Source organism: Phyllostomus hastatus, unplaced genomic scaffold, assembly GCF_019186645.2.
Source record: "Phyllostomus hastatus isolate PE091 unplaced genomic scaffold, TTU_PhHast_1.1 phas_scaffold_216, whole genome shotgun sequence".
In the NCBI taxonomy this organism is placed as follows: domain Eukaryota; kingdom Metazoa; phylum Chordata; class Mammalia; order Chiroptera; family Phyllostomidae; genus Phyllostomus; species Phyllostomus hastatus.
This window is the reverse complement of record NW_025334018.1, coordinates 12662059-12685934: the sequence shown is the minus strand read 5'-3', so window position 1 is coordinate 12685934 and position 23876 is coordinate 12662059. Positions and strand designations below refer to the sequence as shown.

General features: G+C 37.5%; 1 protein-coding gene across 4 annotated transcripts in view; it reads right to left on the bottom strand.

Moving 5' to 3' along the window:
• The window catches only part of CSDE1 (cold shock domain containing E1), a 33434-nt gene that overhangs the window by 5264 nt on the left and 4294 nt on the right, over positions 1-23876 (bottom strand). Inside the window, exons 2-17 of one of the 4 annotated variants that reach the window (XM_045816489.1) lie at positions 20049-20447; positions 17383-17529; positions 15523-15721; positions 14431-14540; positions 13939-14031; positions 13223-13320; positions 10012-10093; positions 9076-9204; positions 8847-8972; positions 8037-8249; positions 6425-6565; positions 6173-6337; positions 3819-3926; positions 3064-3239; positions 2343-2455; positions 1044-1163 (exon numbers count right to left, since the gene is read on the bottom strand). In XM_045816489.1, the coding sequence (XP_045672445.1) occupies positions 1044-1163; positions 2343-2455; positions 3064-3239; positions 3819-3926; positions 6173-6337; positions 6425-6565; positions 8037-8249; positions 8847-8972; positions 9076-9204; positions 10012-10093; positions 13223-13320; positions 13939-14031; positions 14431-14540; positions 15523-15721; positions 17383-17520 (2011 nt within the window). In that variant the 5' untranslated portion in view covers positions 17521-17529; positions 20049-20447. The remainder of the gene's footprint in view (positions 1-1043; positions 1164-2342; positions 2456-3063; positions 3240-3818; positions 3927-6172; positions 6338-6424; positions 6566-8036; positions 8250-8846; positions 8973-9075; positions 9205-10011; positions 10094-13222; positions 13321-13938; positions 14032-14430; positions 14541-15522; positions 15722-17382; positions 17530-20048; positions 20448-23876) is intronic. The other 3 variants (XM_045816490.1, XM_045816491.1, XM_045816492.1) reach the window with 3 other exon arrangements.

Genomic DNA, 23876 nt, shown 5'->3' with positions numbered 1-23876 from the left:
GGTGGGGGGTGGGGGAAAGGGCTACTTAATATTACCTCATGAGTTAAAGTTCCGTGCCGGGATCCCAAAGGCCCTTTTAGAGGTCACTGTGTCGCTCGTTTGAAAGACTGGTTTGTTACAAAATTAACTCATGTTTGGAGAGGTGTGTACAGTGGCATACTGGGCCTACCTAAAGCAGAAATTCCTACGAACCCCACGAGGAAAAGGACATTTTGTACTAGTTCATTGCTTTCTATCAAATGCCCTGCTCTTCTCCATCCTACGTCCTCTCTGACCCCTAGACGGCACAAGGTTTACTGTTTGTGAGCCAACTGTCATCATTGCTTGAATTTCAAATCCTCCCTTCAACTCAATTACTATGGCAATTTTGCTATCCTAATAATACAGTTTTCCCCACTACCACTTCTACTGCAAACTTATTTTATGTGTAGTTGGTCTTTCGGGTGGTAGCTATTGGTGGTGAGGGGGCACCAAAATTCAGGGAGTTACTGACAATGGGGAGGAAAAAAAAGCAGAAAATGCAAAATATAGGGAGCCTTGGCCTATAGACAAGTAATTTGTAGAATCCCCATGGAACCTTAGCTGTTAAGGAATAGATACAGTGAACTTTTAACATCAATCAAAAGTGTTTATAGAAATGAATGGTTAACAGGAAAATTTGTTAATACTGATGTAAATAACCAGTGAATAGAGAAACAAAGTTGTACTAAAACCAGCTAATTGTGAATACTTAGTTACAACATGATAAATGTATTATTTTAGTGTAAGCTTTTGTTCCCAGTCTATTTAATGTAACTCAGTTAGCTGTGCACATCGGCAGTCATGTGCTCACACAGTAATCATTTGTTCACTACTTAACTCCAGGCTGATTTCATTTCCGAGGGACATAAAGATAAAACTAAGCATGGGCAAGTCATGTTTCCTTCATTAAGTTTTTAAGGGATCCGAAATCAACTGCAACCAAAACCTTCCTAATTTAAAATCTTCAAAGCACTCATCTGAGTTAAGGCAAATTTCAAACACCCGGGGAGGGATGCTCTTACCTTCGTCCACAATCTCAATCATTCCTTGGTACTCAGTCTGTGTTGGATCGACACTCCTCAAGGGGCGAATAACTTTACCCGAGTAGATGGTAGGATCAGCTTCTTCAGTAATGCCATTCACTACAAAACAAAAGTGTGCATATCTCACTCAACAATTTTATTTAAACTCTATCCCACAGGAAAGAAAGCAAAAGTCATCAGAACAAATGCTAACAGAAGGTTACTATTTACTTCTAAACGACCATTACAATAAATCTAATTTGTATAAGGAATTAAGAAGTACAGTGGAGCCTCAGCTCTGAAACTTAATTCATTCCAGAAAACTGCTCGAGGGGCATTTTGTTCAAAAACCACATCTCCTTTGTTGGCCCAGAGACATGTGACTGATCATACAGGCATCAGCTTGTAGGCTGTCGGGTGGAGAATCAAGACCTGAAGTTTTGTTCAACAACCAAGGTCTGATGGCATTCACACACAAAATGTGTCTTGCCCTCTCGTCTTTTCCAGGTGACCAAATGTCATCATTTTAGTGGGGCCTTCCCTGGCCCCTAAAATGGTAACCCCAATACTTTTATACTTTCCTGATTTACTTTATCTCAATAATATGCACTGCTATCTTTCTAAACATACTATACACAATATTTTTATGCATCTTGTTTGCTTGTATTCTTTACTTAAAACATAACAAAAACAGAAAGTCCTCATCAAAGGACGAGATTTGCTGATTTCTTCACCGCTCTGCCTCCAGTACCTAGAAGACAGCATGCACTTAAGATATTTATTGAACTGAAATGAACATTCTTGGCTGTCATTTCTCTAAGTCTCACTAAGAGAAAGTGTTATTTGGGGAGTTTGGGTAAAAGCCAAAAGTTGAAGATGCTAAATATCAATGATTTACTTAAGTTCCCATTACTTTTCCCATTTAGAGTCAATCTTTTCCGAAACAATCTTCTAAAGGAATGGCCCTCTCTCCAACACCATGGAGATTTATATCTTGGGGTTATTTTTTAAAAAGGAGATAAAAGAACTGAAAATAAAGCAAATAACCTAAAATACATAGAACAGTGGTTCTCAAACTTCAGTGTAGGAGAACATCAGAATCACCTGAAGGATTTCTGAGAACAGACTGCTCGTCCCCAGAGCTCCGGGAGGTCTCGGGTGGGCTCAGAGAACCTGTATTTCTAAAAAGTGGCCACGTAATACTGCCAAGTCTGAGAATCACACCTGGATAACCACTGATCTGGAACAGCTGGATTTGTTGCTCCCCCTCCCACCCAAGACACAGACTGAATAAATTACCCGAGTGTGTTTTGTTGACTTTTTCTGCACTGACTTTGTTGCCTTTGCCTTTGGACAAGCTGTACTCCACCATGTCCCCCAGTTCCAGGCTATCGATATCACCAGAGAACTCACTGCAGGTGGGAAAGAAAGGGACATTTCAATAAGCAATGACCACAAACAACAACAGTAACAAGCAGTCTTTTTTTCTCCTATAAAAACATCCATGGCATGCCTACCTATGATAGACAGTGTTTTAAACACATTATATATACTGACTTATTTAGTCCTCAGAAACACCTGATGAAGAGGTACCATTATCCCCAGCTTCAAGATAATAAAACTAAGATACCAGGAAGTTAATTTCATCTGATAAAAAAGTTACACAGGTAGGAAGTGGCAGAGCCCGGATCCAGACACAAACTGTCTGGTTCTAAGAGCCCACAGAGGTAACTCTGTGCTATCTCATCACACCAAATCATATGCCCAGCTCTCTGGTATCAACATGGGAAACAGTACCCTTTCATTGAAGCAGAAAGGCTCTTGCCCAACGTTCAAAGCAGGTACAGGCCTTTCTACACCTTTTGGCCACATGTTCTCTACATAAAGGCAGATGACTAACTTTTCACCAGTCTGAAATTTAGAATTAAAACACAGGTAGCCACCCAATATTAAATGTTTTTGACTCCTAAAACCAAAGAATGAACAGTAAGCTCTAAGCCCCTAAAAAGGCATTAATCACCTGTAATGGAAAAAGATTTCCTTATCATGATTGGCTGTTTCAATAAATCCAAAATTATCCTTCAGAGTTGCCACATAACCCAAGAGCCTCTTGGAGTTGGAATTACGACCTAAAAGTCGCACACAGGTTGCAATCTGCTGTCCAGGCCTCTGTTTGTCACTAATACTGAACTCAACCTGTAAGAAATAAGGGTGCTCATTAACACCATGCCATTTCCACACCCAGCTCCTTAACTTAGCCCATGCTTTCCGCTCCAATTATCCTTTGTAAATTCTCTGATGAAACAGATGTTCACCAGAACTAACCCTGTTCTGTCCCATCCCACTTTTCACAAAGGATCAAGTTTTGTTCTTCAGTGTGAATTCCTTATACATTCTTATTTCTCTACAGGAGGACATTCAGAAACCAGACACACTGAGTATGAGTAAAATGAAGAGCAATGTAAAATCACTGGTGCGGTTTTACTTTGATGTTTTAGTGGCTGTTTTATCTTACCAATATTAATCTTATCTAAGCTAATGGATTTAGGCATATCTTAAATACTGGCTCCTCAAAACGCTTAACAAAGAGCTTGCTAGATCCTGCTGTAACTGAATAAACTGCTTTTAAATAGGAAGTTGTTCATATAGTAAACTTGTAAGCACACAAAATTTTGAGCAAAACTTGATAAAGTTTAAAGAAACCATTTTGCAGGATTGATGATTATGGTTACAGCCTTCAACCCTCCCTCTCTCAAATAAGCAAAATTATCTTGCCTTATCCCCTATTTGAGGAGAAGTAGATCCATCCACATCCTTGGCTTGAAAAGCAATAGTCAATTTCACCCCACAATCATCATAAGCAATAATACCATCCTCAGCCTCCTAAAAAACAAGAGAATACAATGGGAAGAGACAAGAACAACAACAAAAAAGCAATGTAAAACCAGCTATAGTTCTTACAGACCCTTGAGCCAAAGAACTGGTATGGCTGTAGAAATCTCTTCATCTACAATTGTCTAAAACAATACATTTTTTCATATGAACAAAAGGTGGTCTTGCCTTAAGCCAGAACAGATTCAATTTGCTATTATCGAGTCCCTTAATCTCAAGAACCCATTTTTTTGCTGTTAAGGAGGAACACCTTACTGAACATTTACATGCCCATTCAAATACTTCTCATAGCCAATGAGAAATCAAACTGGGCGTGTACTTTCAAACAGGTGGAAGTTCCGTAGGGTAGAAGTTTCTGTATCACCTACTTTGAATCTCCCATAGTACTCAGTGTTTGGTACATAATGTTTCCACACATCTACCAGTGCATGATAATTTTATTTGGTACAGGATCTAACACTGTTCAGAGCACTTGATATTCAGGTAGGCGATTAAGCTATGCCATGCCAATGTTTTCATTGTCACACTTAAGTCACTCTCAAATCCCAGAAGTGAGGCTAAGAAAGGATCCAACTTGGGTTTAGTGAAGTGATGGCAGTGAACTCAGGTCTGTCTCCAATGGCTTCAGTTCTTTTGCCAGTTAACCAAAGTCACAATCTCAGCATTATGTTTGCTCTGACTCTTTCTACCCCTTAACCTCAACATCCAATCAACATCTGACAACACAGCAAACACCAAGTAGGTTAAAAAGAGGTAAGACAACCCCTGCTGGCAAAGAGCCCCATCTAGCAGAGCAGACAGATTCGTAAAATGGTTAAGTGTAAATACACTGTAACGAGGACAATGACAGAAAAGACTTGCTAGGATATAGTACTGGCCTAACAAGAAAGTGAAAAGCCAAGAAAAGCCTCACTCAGAGACTGTCTTGATCAAGCCAGGGTTGCCAGAGACATTTGGGAAGCAGGGCATTCTGAAAGCCAACAGCTGTTAAAAGTAAGGCCCATTGAACTTTATTTTTATTATTATTAATAGCACCACCTGCCATGTGTGAAATTCCTACCACGGACTAGGAGGCACTGTGAAGGCTGTAAAACCAAAACAGGGCACAACCATTTTTTAAGTTTAAAAAATGAAGCAGGGGTAAAGGGACTTCCCAAGAAACAAAGTAAGTGGTAATCAAGATGCTGCCCCGGCTCCTTCTGGCTCCTCAGTAGTTATTTCTAGAATCACGTTACTTTCCAGTATCTAATGTACTTCTTGTCTACATCCATGACTTCTGGCTACAGTTCAAGGACTACCTAAACTGTTAATTTCCTATCAAGCCTCTTCCATCCTTTGTCTTTCTCCACCCCATCTAGGGTTCATACTATTGCCATGATCTTCCTGAACTGCACACCTGATGTCACTCTCCAGCAGAAATCTTTATGAGTACAGAACAAGGTCTAAGTTCTTTACAGTAGCAATTAACACCTTCTCATTTACCTGTCTCTTGATTTTCCATCCTTATTTCCCCTACCCACCCCCACCAAAGTACCCTTCTTCCTGTCTAAAGAAACCCTGAATTTTTTCCCTCTGTACCTCCACTGTGAGGAATGTCCTTTTCTCATTTATTTCCACCCATTAAATGTCAATGCCATAGTGAAACCATCCCAGATTCTGCCAGTTTAGAATTTCACCAGAGTGAAATATTTTATATTCTGTATGAATGACTTGTTTCGATACAAGTCTCAATTTATTTAGTTGATAACAGAACCCATCATTTTAGACTCTTTATATTTCTTGTTCAGTGGACTTTTTTCAATAAATGAAGTTCAAATGTGTGATGTAAAGCTATCCAAATTTAAAAGTTTTAAACTGCTTGGAAGTTATCATTTCATACAAGCAGCTCTAGCAGGGGGGTTACTTTACAATGTCTGGCAGTATCTGGAGACCCTCTGGGCTGTCACACAGGGGGAGAACTAGAAGCCACTGGCTTCTAGTGGGTGAAGGACAGGAATGCAGCTAAATATCCCACAATACACGGAAGAGCCCCACCCCCCCAACCAAGAATTATTCCGCCCTAAACTTCCATAATGCTGAGGTTAAAAAACCTTGCCTTAGATTAGTTCACTATTGGTATTACAGGGAATTCTGACAGAGAGAGCACTCCATTATTGTCTGTTATTATGGACAGTGGTTGCCTTAGGCAGAAGAGGAATAAAGAGCTACAAAAGTCATTTGGATCATGTAAAACTTACCTTTTCTTTGCCTTTATTTGGGCTAGTGGTTTTGGGATTGGGAAAAGTGGCTTCTTTTTCTACAGTGCCCAGAAAACGATGATCTGAATGGGAATGGAATGAAACCGTGCCCTTGGGAAGTTTTTTAATCCTAATAGCATGATTTCTTTGGGCAGAGAGCATATCCTACAAATGATAAACAAAAGTAACTTAAACTGAAAAAGGAAGCATCCAGAACCACCCCCCCATTTTTTTTTTTCAAAAACTACTCACAGGAACCACAGTAAACTCTACTTCATCTGCAATATGGAGCTGGTTCCCATCCAGAATTTCACTATAGTGGAAGAACATTCGAGCATCACGATCCACACACTTGATGAAACCAAAACCATCTCTCATGGCAGCAATTACACCCTGAAACCCAAATAATATTTTCACTGGCTGTGAAGCTTTTCAAAACAACATTCAAACGTCCAAACACGATCAAGTTAAATTCATTAGGAATTCTCTGTATTAATGACCCAAATTCTGTATCCACATTATAACTTTTTCCATTTAATTACAAATTTGTTGTAAATAAACTTCTAAGCAACTGAAACCAGATGCTACTCCCCTTGGCCAATATGCACTAGAAAAAGTTATATTTGAAGGTAAACAAATGTATACAACAAAGTCCATTTAAATTCTCAATTGTTAAATTTAGTAATATTATCATGTTTTTGCAAGACGAGGAAAACAAGGCTCACAGAGGCTGAACAATCTGTCCAAAGCACTCAGCTATAAGTGGCAGAAAACAGAATTACACAGTCCAACCTTAATGACAACGTAACTTCCAGAAGCTTTAAAAATCTACAGGCCCATATCTCAAGAGCTTCAAAAGTCAACTAAAGGCAACTCTCTGTTCTGTACCTTAAATATTTTAAGGGTTTAGGCACAGGAAGGACTTAAAGTTTAAACCTGAAGACTAAAATAAAAGAAATCCTCTCTTATTTTTTTCCTTCACTAAATTAGTTGCTCTGTGAGGGCATTATATCCAGAGGAAATGGAATTCAAATGTATACTGAAACACCTACCAATGCTTTGCATATGCATACTTTTATATATTATAGAGATCATTCTATAACCAGCTTTGAATACAGGCTAAATATTCTGACATTTAATCCTTGCCGAATCCTGATGTTAGCTAAACTACTCAATGATGTATTTCATACTGTAAAGTGGAACAAAATCTGCTTGAGAAACTTAAAAAAACCCCCCAAAACCCACATATTTAGATCTCCAGATTTTGTTAAAAGCACATTGCAAGTTTCAAACAAGATCAGTTCTCTAAAGGTAAAGGTTAAAAAAGTCCCAAGAAACTTCAATTTTCATTGAATGTTTCCAATTCCACTGAAATATACTATAGATGTTATCACCCCAAACAGAACTAATGTAAATTTGAGAACGTTAATTCATGAAAATTGAGCTTGTACAAAACAATATACCCACTAAAAGAATTTTCAAAATCTTGCTGTAAAAACAGAAGAAACAAACCTACCTGATTTTGTTTAATCTAGTGTTCACTGAACATCTTACAAAAACAGTTTGGGAAAATCTACTTTCTAAATGACAGACCTGAATTTAAGGGCCAGATAATCAGACTCTCAAAAGACCTTAGAAATCATCCTGTCCAAATTCCCACCCTAAAACTTTCCCACATCTATGTCAAGATAAGTGACAGAGCCAGATGTCAAATCCAGACTGACTCACACTGTGTTCTTAATTAACCTAACAAGGTAACTGCCCAGTATCATTAACTGAAAGAATTTTCAATATAGCATTTACAAATCTGAATGTAATACTCCTCCCCCCACTGGATACTTACCTAATAATAGCTAACACTTACCATTTCTCTGGCTTCATTAGTGAACTGAAAAGTACTTGGTAGAACTTCTATGTTGGTTGCTCGTTCTAATTTGTCACGTCGGTCTGTTGAAATATTAAACCTAACACGATCGCCTTCCAACAGGGTCACCTTGGATTTTGTATCTTTGTCTCCAAAGGGAAGTTCTTTAGGAATCATAAAGTCAACTTTAATGCGTCCTGGCAACGGGTCATTCTGATGAGAAGGAAAAACTATTTTAGCTGGAGATTTCCCATCCTTCTAGTGCTACGTCAAACAAAAAGAACACACAGCAAACCCATGTTATTTTTAACAGTTTCCTAAAGGGAAAAAAGGGGCTGACAACCTAAATCCACTTTGAAAGCTTTGTGTTCTATGGTCACATGATACAACCATAAACTCCCAAGAGGGCTGTTAAGATCCCGCACTATGATAGAGAGGTTTTATTTAAGGGAAAGAATTTTAGTCTTTTATGTTTCACATTTCCTTAGCCATAATAGCCCCCAGTCTTATCACCTCATTTCCCCACAAAAGAAAGAAACTCAGTGCAGTGGGTGGCAGTGGGAACAAATGGACCCCCGAACTATATTTTTTCCAACTTAGCAAGTATTTCTTTTGCCCCTTTTCCCTTATTGACCAGTAAAACAACAAAACAACAAACCGCATTCACAGACAAACCAATCAATGGTTTCTCATTTAGTTTAAATATACATATAAAGTATTTAATTGTTCCACTACCATATATTTATTGAATGGAATAACATTTCTGTTACTGAAGAGGCAAAGACGACTCTCTAGAAAAATAACACTTACCTGGTTTTTACTGGGTACTTTGGGGATAACTTTGGTTACAGTTCCTTCAAAATGTTCAATGCTGATATCTTCAAAAATGACTGTTCCTTGAGGCAGTAGTCTGACATCTGTTGCAACTTCTTTACCCTGAATAAAAAGGGAGTGGAGTGGGGGTTGTAATTTTAAGTGTTTCCTAATTCACTGCTGATCTTAAAAGAAGTTCAAAGATGAAATTAGTTAACTATCTTACATTTCTGTCCTTGATTGTGAATTCCACGTCATCTCCAGGCTGTAAGGTGTCTAAGTCACCTTTAAATTCACTATAGTGAAAGAATATCTCTTTTACAACATCACCTCTTTCAATAAAGCCAAATGCCTCCTGAAGCCAAACAAAAACCAAAAAATAGAAACATTATGTACCATTAAGCATATGTATGTGACGACAACTGACAATCAATTTAGACTTTTCAAAACAATTATACTGCCCAAGAAATATAAGCTGATGACCAGAAAAAAAAAATTGCCACGGAAACAATATACTTGGTAAAGTCTAATATTCTCAATTAAGCAGACCATTTTAAAGAACATAATGAATTAGCACTGGCTGGTGTGCTCAGTGGACTGAGCGCCAGCCCGTGAGCTGAAATGTCGCTGGTTCAATTCCCAGTCAGAGCACATGCCTGGGTTGCGGGCCAGGTCTCCAGCTGGAAGTGTGAGAGGCAACCGATAGATGCATCTCTCACACATTGATGTTTCTCTCCCTCTACATCGCCCTCCCTTCCCCTCTTCCTAAAAATAAATAAATAAAATCTTTAAAAAACCCCAAACATAAAGTAACCAAAGAATTTTAAAGGATACTTTAAAAAAAAAGATTTTATTTATTTATTTTTAGAGAGGGAAGGGAGGAAGATAGAGAGAGAGAAACATCAATGTGCGGTTGCTGGGGGTTATGGCCTGCAACCCAGGCATATACCCTGCCTGGGAATAGAACCTGTGACACTTTGGTTCGCAGCCTGCGCTCAATCCACTGAGCTACACCAGCCAGGGCTTAAAGGATAAATTTTAAGGTTAACAGTGAAACATTTTTAAAGGGAACATAAAGAGAAACAAAAGGCTTAGGTTTGAAGTTGTAACACTTAGAAAAGTCAAAGAAAAAGTCAAGTTCCTCAAATTTGTTGCCACCCACCTTCATGGCACAAACGACTCCCTGATAGCGGGTTTGTTTCTTTTTCACCAACATAATGTTTCGAGCACTCACAGCACCAGTACTAGAAAGGAGTAAGTGGGAGGGGGTGGGAGGGGAATCAAAGAGGGGTGACAAACGCATTGGTTAGATGTGATGAGTCTTGAGAACCAATAAACTAGTTTCCTGAGGCCTCAGGAATTCTATCACTAAAAGCAAACAAAGTTTGTGGCACGTGACCCTTTTCATATGGCTTCATATGCAAGACTTTTGCTCAAAATCCCTCGCTTTCTAAACAAGGAGCGCACATATAGATCATTTTTCTCTTGGACTGTTAATGTAACACCATGGGTGTTCTATTCTGCTTTTCTATTAAAACAAAAGAAATAAAGGCACAAACTGCATGCAAGCAAAGATAAGGAATGTTCATTTTGGGAATGTCATTCATTAAACACGCATCTGAGTAGGTATTATGTGCTTCAAGTGAAGGTACTGGAGACAAATGAGTAAGAGATGGTCCCTGTTTGCAGTTACTGAATTACTAGGTTGGCCAAGAAGTCTGTTTAATTTTTTCCATAAATTAAAAAACACGCTTTTCATTTTCACAAATAACTTTATTGATTTGGATATTCTGAGTATGTCAGCTATCTCCCATGTGACCGTTCTTAAATAATGTCTCTGTTTGATCCCTATCAACTTCAACTGGTCTACCCGCAACCGGGGAGCATCATTCAGCGAGAAATCTCTAGCACGAAGCTTCACAAAGCACTTTGGACACATTCAATCAGTCACAGCACTTTCTCTATATACTGCACAAATCTTTTTTTGCGTTTCAGTTGCATTTTTACCTTTCTTGGAAAAATAAAGCATAATATACTGAAAATGTTGCGTATTTCCGTCCATCTTCAATATTAAAATGGCTGTACAAAAATTCACCAATTTGGCTGACAGTGACCAGAGGGGAGGGGGAGGGGGAGGGAATTTCAGGGGAAGGGGGGAAGGGTTTGAAGGAACTAGTATAAAGGACGCTTGGACAATAACGGGGGGAGGAGTGGAGACGGGAGAGAGGTGGTGAGGGCTGGGATGAGGGTAAAGGGCAGAAAGCTATACTTGAACAATTAAAATTAAAAAAAATAAAGCCAACAATTTTTATTTTATTTTTTAATAAAATGCACGATAATGGCAGCTGTCACAATACAGTAACAAAATTGCTTTGAATGAAGTTCAAGACAACTAAGCACTACTAGAGCCATCTTATAGAAAAAACAAACAACTTTTTGGCCAACCCAATAGTAACTATCTTACCATTTTTTTTTCTGATTAAGCAGCCATAAAAGAAATATGAGTACATGTAATAATTACAGGAAAAATGTGCTATCCTTTAAAAAATGATTCACCTTCACTGAACCAGATACACCATATGATGCTATAATGTCCCCATCTTTGAGCAGCAGCACTGTAAATCTGATTTTGTTTTAAAGTTGGCAGACTATATAAGATGCAATATATTTATTGATGTAGTTTGTCTTAAGAGTTGCAGACCAAGCAATTACTTCCCTAATTCTTCATGAACATATTGTAACCCAATTGTGCTTATTTCAAAAATTGAGCAGACTAACAAAGACACTGAAAAAAATCTCACCTGCCTTTGCAACTTACTACAGGCTTTAGACTCAGACTGGGATTTCCATAACTGCTATTTAAAATTTTAGGCAAGTTGCCCTGACTGGTGTGGCTCAGTGGACTGGGGGCCCCACTGTGAACCAAAAAGTCATTGGTTCAGTTCCTGGTCAGGGCACATGCCTGCGATGCGGGCCAGGTCACCACAGCTGGGGGGTGCGAGGCAACCGATGGATGTCTCTCTTCCTCTCTAAAAGTAAATAAAATCTTAAAAAAAATTATAGGCAAGTTACTTTATGAGAACATCATTTTACAAATGAAGAAATTTACGGGGCGAGGTTCTGAGGATTAACAGCTACTGAATACAACACTCGGCACACAGGAGAACTTAAAAAAGATAAGCAAAGCCCTTTCACTGGCTCCGTCCTCACACTCAAGTCCTACCCCCTAGATTCCTACTTGAGATTAAACTGAGATATTCAGATGAAAATTTGTAATATCCATGCCTTCAACTCAACCTAATTCCTTCTACTCTTACAAGAGGCAATGTTCAAGGCTAACAATTCTGCACAGGCTCTTGGGGCTTTTTGCCATTACAAAGTGCCTTTCTAGTACTTTCTCCACTTCCTATTTTTAACTTCCTTCTGTACTTGTATCTCCCCTCTTACCCACCCCAAAATAAAAATAAACATCCCTAGGCTTTCTTAACTACACTTTCCCTAACTGCTTATGCTGTGGAGATTGATGGCTCTATTTCCTGCCCATTACTAGTTTGTCTCAGACCTATATGTGTAACTACATGTTCAGTATCTTCATCCAGAAATACCGACAGACACCTCAAATTCTAAATGCCAAAATAAGTAGAATTCTTCTCCAACCCTTACCTTAATATTTCCTCTGCTGTATCTCCTTAATGCTATCATCATCTGCCCAGTACCCCAAGCCAGAAAAATGGCACTTGGGACATCTCTTCCCTTAATTCCAGTACACACTCCTGTTGAATCAATTATAATGCTTGATGGCTGTATCAATGTGACCTGACTTCTCCATTGGATCACCCCTGGCCTTTCTATACTGGCCCCTCTTTCATATTAACTCTCATGTAACTGCCTCCAGTCTAGGATATTCCTACCCTCCAAAAGTTTACCATCTCCACCACTTCCGACAATCTAAAGCTAACATATTTAAAACCACTTAAAGACTTCTTTGATTGTGGGATAGTGCTTAGGCTTCACCTTCCTATGATCCAGTCAACTCAATCAACTCAAAGTATTTTCCTCATATTATTTCCTCTACCCAGAATGCTCTTTTTTCCCTGACACCCTTCCCTCAAAACTTGTAACAGTGCTGCTTTTGCAAAACCTTCACTGACCTCCAGAACAGCTAGCTCCTTGAAAGCTATTTTAATTAACTTCCTATTTCTGACGCCCTGTACAATGCCCATCATGGAATAGGCCCACAAACGATTAGCTGATTAATGAAAAGTTTAAAAGGCCATAAAAATTATCCAGACTTACAAGCTAGGTTTTTAACTCCCTTCAAATTTCATACTGTAAAAAAAAGAAGAGAAAATCACCTAGGTGGAAAAACTTACTGTTTATTGTTATCAATTACAAAGTTTATTTTATCTCCGGTTTCCAGCTGAACGTTCCCTTCCACATCTTCAGGGGTGTAGGTCAGATAAAACACTTCCTGTGAATTAATGAGTTATTGTTACTATATGAGCAGGATGCACGTTTACTGTGTACTGTGACTTTGTTAAATACCTCTTAAACTGGCATTTTAAAAGCCAAATTTCCTAAAATTAGATGCTTTGTAAGAAGCACATTGTTTTATTACGTAAACACACACGTCCCCTCCATGATGCTGATGACTTCTGCGAGTCCACAGCTGAGCAGCAATCCAACTTCAAAAAGCTTACACACGTGGAAGCATTTGCCCAAAGACTGTAGTTACATTTCGAAACCAATTTTTATATAAGGCATTCCAAACAAAAAAAGCCAGAGTTAGTGCTTAAGAGGAACCAGGAAAAAAAGTCTCCTCCCACAACCCCCCGAAAAGTGAGTTAAAAAAGGAGCATTTTACCTTAATGTTCTAACTAAGGTCACACTTGGGCAAGCTAAGACACTTGGAAGTCCTATAAATTTTGGTTTTAATTTTTTGATTATGCTGCACTTCGAAGCCTTAGAAACCAAATTTAAAATTGATTTTTATCAATTGCAGCTTACGTTTTCTATTTTGAATTTTAAAGTACGCTTATAGATCACATAGTGGATCAGGCAAAGGTTTAAGAAAAATACACAAGTTTACCCCATTACGTTCGTAGCATACACTCCCTGTTGGACTCTGACCCGGGGCAGCTGGAGATTTACTCTCTAAGGTGTGAGGAACAGCGCACACAACCTACCAGTCAAAAAAAAAAAAATTTCCATTGCTAATCATTTCAGGAGCAGCACTGTGCAATATAAAATGAATTTTAATATCCTCTATACTATACACAGAGATGCACTTTAGTATGATCCATAAGAGGATGCCATGCTGCCAAGTTTCAAACTTACAGTACTTAAGTTGACTGTAAGTATAAACTTTGAGTTATTTGTAAAAACCCAAATTGAGTCCTGACCGTATTTTTTTTAGGTCAAGAAATGCCAGTGCTTCTGATATAATTTTAAAATAGTAATCTTTATATACTGTAGCTCTCTTGCGTGCAAGCTGAGGAGATGGGGAGAATCTTCCTTTTCTAATGTGAAAGATACGCAAATGCAGGGCCCGAAGAAAACATAAAACATCAAAGGCACTAACTTGTCCATTCATTCGTTCTTCAGGGACGATTTCTTGTTTTATCTTCACCAGTTTAATAGCAATGGGCTTCCCGGTCCGCCGGTCAGATGATACTTCAAATTCAACATCATCTAAAATAAAGAAAGTGCTGTTTGTTGTACTAATTTTGGTAAAACGGTCTCTGACTTTCAAGCTACACTTCATGTAGCTACTTGAGCTGCCTTACGCCAGTGATCCCCAAAATGTGGCTCCTGGACCAGCAGCAGTATCACCTGGAAGCTTAGCAGAAAGACAAATTCTTGGGCCCCACTCCAGACCCACTCAAAGACAAACTCTGGGCACGAAGTACAGCACTCTATGTTTTAACAAACCTTCCAGACACACACTAATGCTTCGAAACCACTGCTTCAGACTAAGCCATGCCTTAGTTTTCGTGGCATAAACACATACTACAAATAAGGCAATATAACAATCATGACCTTTGGCAAGTTTTTTAAACCCTTCTGTACCTCATGTGTAAAATGAGAATTTACCAAAATAATATTCTCATTGGGCTTAGAGTATGTGGTACACCAAATACTCATGTTGACCACTGTTCCGACTCCCCCCCAACCCCACCAAAGATATTTACAAAACACACACTGATACCTGGTAACTTCAGTCCTTTAATAAGCCTTACATTTTCACATGTAAAAGTGGCTTTTATGGTGCTAGCCAGGGTGAATTTTCATATAGTGCAAGGGGTGACAGTACAAGAGTTCTTTTTTCAGGCACTACCAAAATCATATCTAGTAAAATAATCAAAACTAACATTATGAAAATTTAATATTTTCACGGGCCCAAAATTGAATATAGTATAATGAGTCATTATTAGGAGAATAAGTGTCAAATCCTCCAAGTATTTATTTAAAAATATTCAAGGTAATTTTTAATCAGTTAATCTTTTATCCCTCAAAAAGACAATACTACAAAGAAATCAAAATTCTGCTAGTTTTTAATAGACATACTGTAGTAATTGGTAGAATTAAAAGACCAAAACTAATACTCTCAGGAGCTAGTTGATATGGAAGAGAAATTTGTGATTAATTTTATAAAGGAGAATCAGCAGATTACCTCCTACTTTTAAGTCCTGCAGGTTGCCATTATACTGTGAACAGTGGAAGAAAAGTCTAGCTTGACGTTCTGAACACTGAATAAATCCGTAAGAGGTTAGCAGTTTTTCGATAACCCCAGTTTCACGCAGTGCTGCTGAAGTACCATTGGGGTACCCATTGTGTCCATTGTTGTGGAGAAGGTTTGGATCAAAGCTCATCTGTTTTAAAAAGAAAAAGAACGCAATATATACAGATCTGTACATTATCTCCACAGCAGAGGTCTGATGAACAATTCACTAAGTTTTTAATATATTATAAAAAGGCAAAGAAAATAAAGGTAAAATAGGTTAAGGGAAGATGATTATGGGCTTTTATTGTTGAAATGTTAATTTAGCTAATAAAACATTTCAGAGCAAATATTTGAGTTACTTTGGGAAATCGCCCCAATTTATGGTAGAATTTTTGCTTACAAGACAAACAGCATTTCCAGAGGCTAGTAATAAGGTAAATCAACTACAAAAGTAAAAGCTAACTTTAACTTTAAATTACTAAAACAACAAATTCAAAACAGTGGTAACTAGTATTCAAGAGATGGCAACCCGAACTATGAGCACACTTCTGTAAGAAACTTACTAACATCTATTTTGAAATTTAAATAGAAACTTTAATACTATTTGGTAAGCCATGCATCCTAAAGACAGTTAGTAGTGATTAAACAACAAACTTTATATGCGATACTTATTTCAAACTAAAAACTATCAGAATAATGCATGCTTAGATCCTTTAAGGGAAACCAACCCAAAATAGTTAGTTAGAAAACAAGAGTTGTCTAACATAAAATTCCAAGAAAGTAACAACTCTTCAATTCTAAAAATGTTCAATGACTTGATAGGTACTTTTAAGAAGTTTTCACCTGTTTCTGACACTGATAAAATCTCAATGCTTTTTTGTTTTTATGATCAGATGAAGCAAAGGAAACATTCCCTAGTGAAAAGAGGAACTATTTAGATGCAACAAACCCTCTTTAGATAATCAAATACTGTCCACACATTGGGTATTTCATTTAGCTATAAAAATAAATACTAACTGAATCTTAAAATAGGACAAAATCCATAGCAAAACTTAGGTCTATATTTCACTTACTACGGCTGCAATATATCCACATCTTTACAACTAGTTTTAAGCCCTTTCATTGAAAATTTAGTTTGTAAGCATTTTTGTTTAAGTATAAAGTTGAACACTAATAAAAATATTTTTCATTAGAAAAAAATTACCAAATTTCTAGAAAAATAAAGCCAACTATAAATACTTCAGTGTGTGGGATGGCCAAATCATGCAAACCAAAGTTCACATCTGTAGGTGGTTAAGTTCTCATTATTTCACGCTATATATTGTTCTATTTGACATGCGTTAACTCGTTCAATTTTTACAAAAGCCCACGAGAAATATTACCCCCATTTTACCAATGAGGAAACAGATACAGAGAGGCTAAATGACTTGCCAAAGTCAAACAATAAGAGCAGTCAAACCAAGGAGGCCTACGTCTACAATCTGGACTCTAACCTACGGTTTCTCAAACTTAGGTAGGTTACCTGGAGATCTAGCGATCTGGTTAAAATACAAATCTGATTCAGTGGGGATTTTGAGATTCTCCACTTCTGACAAGCTCCCAAAGTGATACCAATGCTTTTGATTCTTGAATACACTTTGAGGAGCAAGGCCCTACACTACCTAAACTTATCTTTCAAGATTCAAGGTGAAAGAAATGCTTAGGAAAGTTAGAAAGTGAGTCTGCAGGGTATTCAACCAAACTGGCCCTCCTAAGCCATGCTCTTAACACAAAGCAAAACAAGCTGGGATGACTGCTTCCCTGACTTACAGATCTCTGATACATGGGGGTCCTCTTTTGTTTTTTTGTCCCAGATGAGGTAGAAGATGAAGATAAAGGTAAAGAAAGTGAAGGAGGGGCTGCAGGAGGGGGAGGAGGATCTGATGGCACAGTAAAAACGTTCTCCATCTCAAACAGCTGTGATAACATAGCACAATGTTTATAACTGAGATAAGAAATTAACATAACTGACAGTCAACCTGTGTATCTTTACAGATTTACCATGAAGTTACTTTAGCAATATATAATTTATCAGATTTCTGTTGACTAAAGAAATAAACTACAGCATCAAACTGGAATGTATTTTTTAAAGCTCTTACACATTCCCTAATCTGTATGTTTTATAATTTTTAAAATGCCAAATGGATTCTGTAGTGGTTGCTACATCGAGACAATTCAGTCCAATTTCTTCTCAACGTTCCACAACTTTACAAAGAATCCAATATTGTCAATCATTTTTCTCCTTAAAGAAGGGTACACACAGCAGCATAAGCCAAAGGGGGGAGGGATATAGACACACACACACACACACACTTATATAGGATCCGGCACAAATAACGCCCCTCTTCATTAAAAAATTGTAAACATGAAGTTCTGTAACCTAACAATATCACACTCAAGCACACCATACGACATTTTAGATGAAATGTTCAAATTAGAGCTATAAATCATTACACCCATATTATTACCCTACCAACCACATTCAAGTAGGTGTTACCTCTGCCAGACCCTGTTTTTTTTTTGCCCAAGATAAAAATGAACTTTTATAAATATTCACAGGAGAAGCCTTGCTGATTGCTAAGTCAGACGACACATCACGTACATTACCTAGGTTTTGAGAGGGAAGAGTGGAAAACTCGGAAAGAGGATGACAGTGAAGCCCTGCCCCCTCACTTCCTTTCAGGATATCAGTTTATAATTGCCCAATTAAGTGGACATACAAATATAGCTATCTAGTTTAACTAAACTGCTCTCACAAATAGATTCCCCCAGAAGAATCTAGACAGAAGGGAATGCTAATACAGAAAGCACAGGCAAAGAATATGGAAGCTGACACTCTGAATCCTTGAACTAGTTCTTTAACGTCTACATTGTGAAATTAATGACCATTAATGAGATCTGACTAGTGCACTAAGACTATGATACAGACTTACATTAGCAGCAATAAAACATACTACATGTATTTCATCCCTCAGATATTAATTCATGATAGTATGAAGTATCCAAATATATTTCTGGTGAGGATGGAAAGTTTCTGCATTGTTAAGAGGTAAACTTACACAGCAAACTAATATTCAGAATACAAAGATTAGGCTGAACAAAAAGCACTTCCACTTTACCATTTCTACAATTCAAATCAATGAAATGAAGTGGAAATCTTGTTATCTTATCTTTGAACCCTACTGAATAAAGATAAAAGCTATTCAATTTGCATTATCTTATCTAACCAGTCTAAGCTGATTTTTAAAAAACCAGATAAAGAGGTAAATACAAGTAAAAGCAAAAGGTACACTACACATTCTCTTTTTTGGCACTTTGTCTTCTATTACTATAAACTGATAATTCCTTTCTGAATTCCAAACCTTTATTTCTATCAACTTTAGAAAGCTGAGAAGTTAAAAATTAAAAAGGAAAACTGCCTTTATTATTTCCAGATTCCGAAAATTTCCATTGTTTAACACTGCATACTATCATATTTTCTCAATTTAGGATTACTAGCTAATGAACTATAAATTTCCACAACCTATTTCAATTTCAAGAACCCCCCAGATAAACTTCACCATTTTTTACAAACAAGTTTCTAGCTTGGACAACTGGAGACTATAAGTCAATTCCCTTCAGGCTCATCTTCACATGCAGTCGGTCACCAAGTCCTATCACTTCTACCATTAAAACACCTTCTATCTACCTCCTTGACTATACCCTAGTGTTTACCTTTCTTATTAAACTCTAAACTTGCTCTTAACATGTCTTTCCATCCTCAGCTCAACTCTTAAAAGTGGCACCATTTCTCTTCAAAGATATACTTTTGAATGTGTTACTTTAAAATCTTAAGCTAGGTCAATTTTGAAATACAAAATCCATTAAATCCTTGCTTAAAAACATCTGGCAACGTTCCTACGGAATAAAGTCAAATGTAGTGGGCCCTTCAGAACCTGTCCCCCACCCCACAAAACTGTATGCTCAACTCTGGTCACGCGTGTTTTCACTTCTCTGACTCTGTTACCTTTCCAACTTTACCTTTTAACGAAGTACCACTCACCTTCAGACATCGCTTCTCTGTAGGCTTTCTTTATCCTCTGCTTTAACCCCCACCCCGCCCCAATCAAAGGCTATAGTGGGCACTCCAGTCTGAAATCCTAACTTCTAAATAGCACAGATGGAGTTTTTCTAAGAGACCAATAAAGCAATGCTAATAAATACAATCTTACATGAACAATTTCAGTTTAGGCCATTAATATCACCCTCATCTAACAAAAGACAATAAATTAAATAAAATAATCTAGGGTTGATACTTTCAGATTAAACAGCTGCGGATACAGTTTTCATAATACTTTTAGAAAAGAACCAATTAAAAACATTTTTGTATCTGACCAAATAATTAGGAAACCCAAAATTATAAACAGATCATTCCCAACAGGAAACTACAAACCTACCTCGCAGTGATAATCAAATATTGCACTTTCAGTAGTATTTGCTGAGTATTCTTTTTCAGCACACGTTTCAAAGGATGAAAGTTGCTAGTATTAAAAAAAAAAAAAAAAGAAAGAGCGAGAGAAAATGATCTATCAAGCTACTGAAGAATACGACTGCTGCTGCACCGGGCAATCTCACAGTACAGCACTGAAGAAAGCAAAGACTACTAGCAGCGTTGGGAAGTGCTCTTTCGAAGCTGTTGAGTAGGCACAAACTTCTTGTTTCAGATAAAGTGTTGTGTCTTCAACTTAAGTGTACTCTTCTTTGGTCTTGTTGGTTGTTTCAAGGCTTGTTCTTTGCCTGATCTGAACTTGAAGCAGCAGTTTCAGGTGGTAAAGTCTGTTCTGTTACACTTCATACTAGAAATAAAAAACGAAGATATTGAGTATAACTTCCATGAAAGGATCCTGGACAGAAGTTGCATAGAGAGACAAACTCATTTCATTAACTTAGAATCACTGGTCAAGCAAGTAATACAGGGAACTTGGAAGCATATTCATTTGATGTTATGTGAGCAGTCTCTCACGTGCTAGTGGATGCCTTCTTTAGCATCGCACACTCAAAACCAGAAATTTTAGTCATTGTTGACACCCCCTTCAAACTCTAAGTTACACAGTATAATACTGATATTTAGTAGGTTTTTATAAACAGCTAGTACTGTGTTAAGTATTGTGAAAAATATAAAAGAAATTCATGCCATTAAGGGAGTTTACACGCTCGCTGAGAAAAGCAGAATATAGGACAAAATGTCAAAAATTGATTTGCTCAACTAATAACTGGGTACCTACTATGTCACATACTAGAAATATTGTGCGTATATTGTTTAATCACCACTGTATGGGCATTGAAGCAACACGGTGAGCAAAGTCAAAGAAGGCTTTTAATAAAAGGTAAAATTTGAGGTTAATTTGGGGAAATAGACATATTTTTAAGAGCAAGAAAACACCTGGGTATTTTAGGCATTAAATATCACATAAGCCAAGACTGAATATGCCACCAAATTTTAAGTTCCCTCAGAGCAGGGACCATTCACATGATTTTCTATGCCCAGCCTTCAGGGCGGTCAATTGCATGAATGACTGTGTAACAAGTGTGGCTTCTTGTTGCAGAGGAATCAATAGGCCGGTCTGGCTAGAACAGAGGGCTGGGTTCAGGTGAAACAGGATATGTGCTGTGACAGCTATAGTGCAGCCAGATTATGAAGTTGTTCACCTTGATGTAACAGGAAATACAGTATTAGTTCTTGATATAAGAGTATTAAGTCTTGAATCCTTTGGGAGATGACTTTGGGTGAAGGAAACAGAAATGTCATTGAGTTGTTGCCATAAATAGATGAGAAATGTCTATAGAATAGAAACAATTAAGATGAGATAAAATGGAAAGAAATGAAATAGATGTCTAAATAAAACTAGGAATCATATGTCTTGTATTAGCTATAAAATTATTTTGCATAAACTCAAATGTTAACTAAAATGATTTATCTGGGGAGAAGAAAAAGATTTGGTTTTAGATATATGGAAAGATGACTAGAGTATTTGGAAAACATCACAAATAAAAACTATAAGGAGAGGTCAGAGGTGGTCAAATGGCTTAAACTAGCAGAGCTCACTTCAAATCACTGGTACTTACTAGTAAAATTCCAGGAACAAGTTAAATTATTTAATCTAAGTTTCAGTTTCTCATGTGCAAAATGGAATCTGGGTAGCAGCTGGTTTGTGGCCTTTCCCTCTTATCTGTATCATTCTGATTTTAGTGTATGTGCTGCCAAGGATCACTGTGGCCATTTTTTTTGGTGACTGTATCTAACACTCCATGATGTTACATTGTTACTTCAAATATTACATTTGTCTTGGTCACAATTTTTTTAAATCATTCTATTACCCAGACTAGCTACTTCTTATTCTTCGAAGTAGGGTTTTCAAGTCACCTGGGAAGCTTTAAAGTATACCTATGCCCAGTTCCCACTCAATGAGTAATTCAACTGGCCTCAAGTAAGGTTACTTCCATAATGATCGATTCCTCCCTCTCCACTTTCACACCCAATGTTGCAAGTCTTTTCAATCAATATTCTTTGAAGATCTTCTATATCCATCTTTTGTCCTCAATGAAATCATGTTAGTCCAGGTGTCTAACATATCTGTTAACTTCCAAGGTCAATCCCTTCCACTTTTCTATCAAATAACAGTGCCAGACTGATCTAAAAACTCCAATTTCATCTCATCTCCTTGTCCAAAATCCTCAGTGACTTTTCCAGCAATCTAGATAGGGAGTTTTTTTTCTTTTTAATTTTTATTATTATGCCTTCATTGGTTGATTCTTGACTAGGGAATCGAACCCACAACATTGGCATATCAGAATAATGTTCTAACTGACTGAGCCACTTGGCCAGGGCTAGATGGTAAATTCTTAATTCTGGCTGCATATCCAACCCAACCACCATCTGGGTAACTTAAAAAAAAAAAAAAAAAATATCAAAGCCTAAACCCCACCCTGACATTGTAATTTAACTTCACTAAGGTTAGGTCTCAGGTGTTGGTATATGTTCTTTACTCCCCTTCCCCAAGGTGTCTCTGACTTGCAACCAGCATTTAAGAATTACCACCCAAAGTGTCTCTATCCTACTGGGTTGGCCAGAAAGTTTGTATGGTCCCCCCCCATAAAATAAAAGACACATTTTTCATTTTCACAGTAACTTCATTGATTTGGATATTTTGAGTATGTCAGCTATCTCCTGCTATTGGCTCCTAGTGCGTAGAGGCCAAGGGTGCTGCTAAACATCTTCCAATGCATAGGACAGCCCCACAGCAGAAAATCATTTGGCCAAAATGTCAGAAGTACGAAGAAACTCCACAAACCACTTTTGACACATTTGATCAATCACAGCACCTTCTCCATACACTGCATACATAAATCTTTTTCTGCTTTTCAGTTGCATTTTTATCTTCCTTGAAATAAAAAATATGCAGAAAATGCTGCAAATTTCCTTGCATCTTCAATATTAAAATAGCTACACAAGAAATCACTGATTTGGTAAGTTTTTTTTTAATGCATGCTGGTATGACAGGTGTCACAATACAATCTTAACCAAATTGTTTTTAATGAAGTTAAAGACAACTAAGCATTACTAGAGCCATCATACTGGAAAAAATAAACTTTTTGGCCAACCCAATATAAAGTCTTAATTACCCAATCAAGAAATAACCTCTTCTTTTTAGAAATATGGACTTAGAGCACTGGTCTATCTATGAACCCAAAGACCTCAGAACTGCTATCTGATGATACTGATGAGAATTTCAAACTACTAACAAGGTTGTATGTATTGAGACAAAGAATCAAGAAAAACAACTTATCTTGAAAAACTTAAATTAACTCAGTCTAGGGTGTTGTACAATATTAAGAACTGCCAGGTTTGTCACTTAGTAACACAGAAACAAGACACTTCCAGGATCTAAACACGAAGTACTGCAGGGCCAGCCCATCTTGGGCATTAATAAAGCCTGTTAGGAGCCATCAAAGTTCAAACAAACCCACCAACTATCATGAATAATTGAGAGTGGCTAAATTTCATTTCATTAGTATCTTCCCAGCTATGAGATTTCTGTGGTTAGCTAAATGCTTTTAAATCAAATTAACACTTATTAAAAACACTATAAAGGTATCTGTTGGGCATTTTCATAAAATTGGCTATCCACTCACGCCAAGATTACTAACACTCAGGGATGGTTACGAACAAGTTTTGCCTGAGCCCTCTGAATGCCAGTGCATCAGCTCTCTCTCCAAAAGCCAGG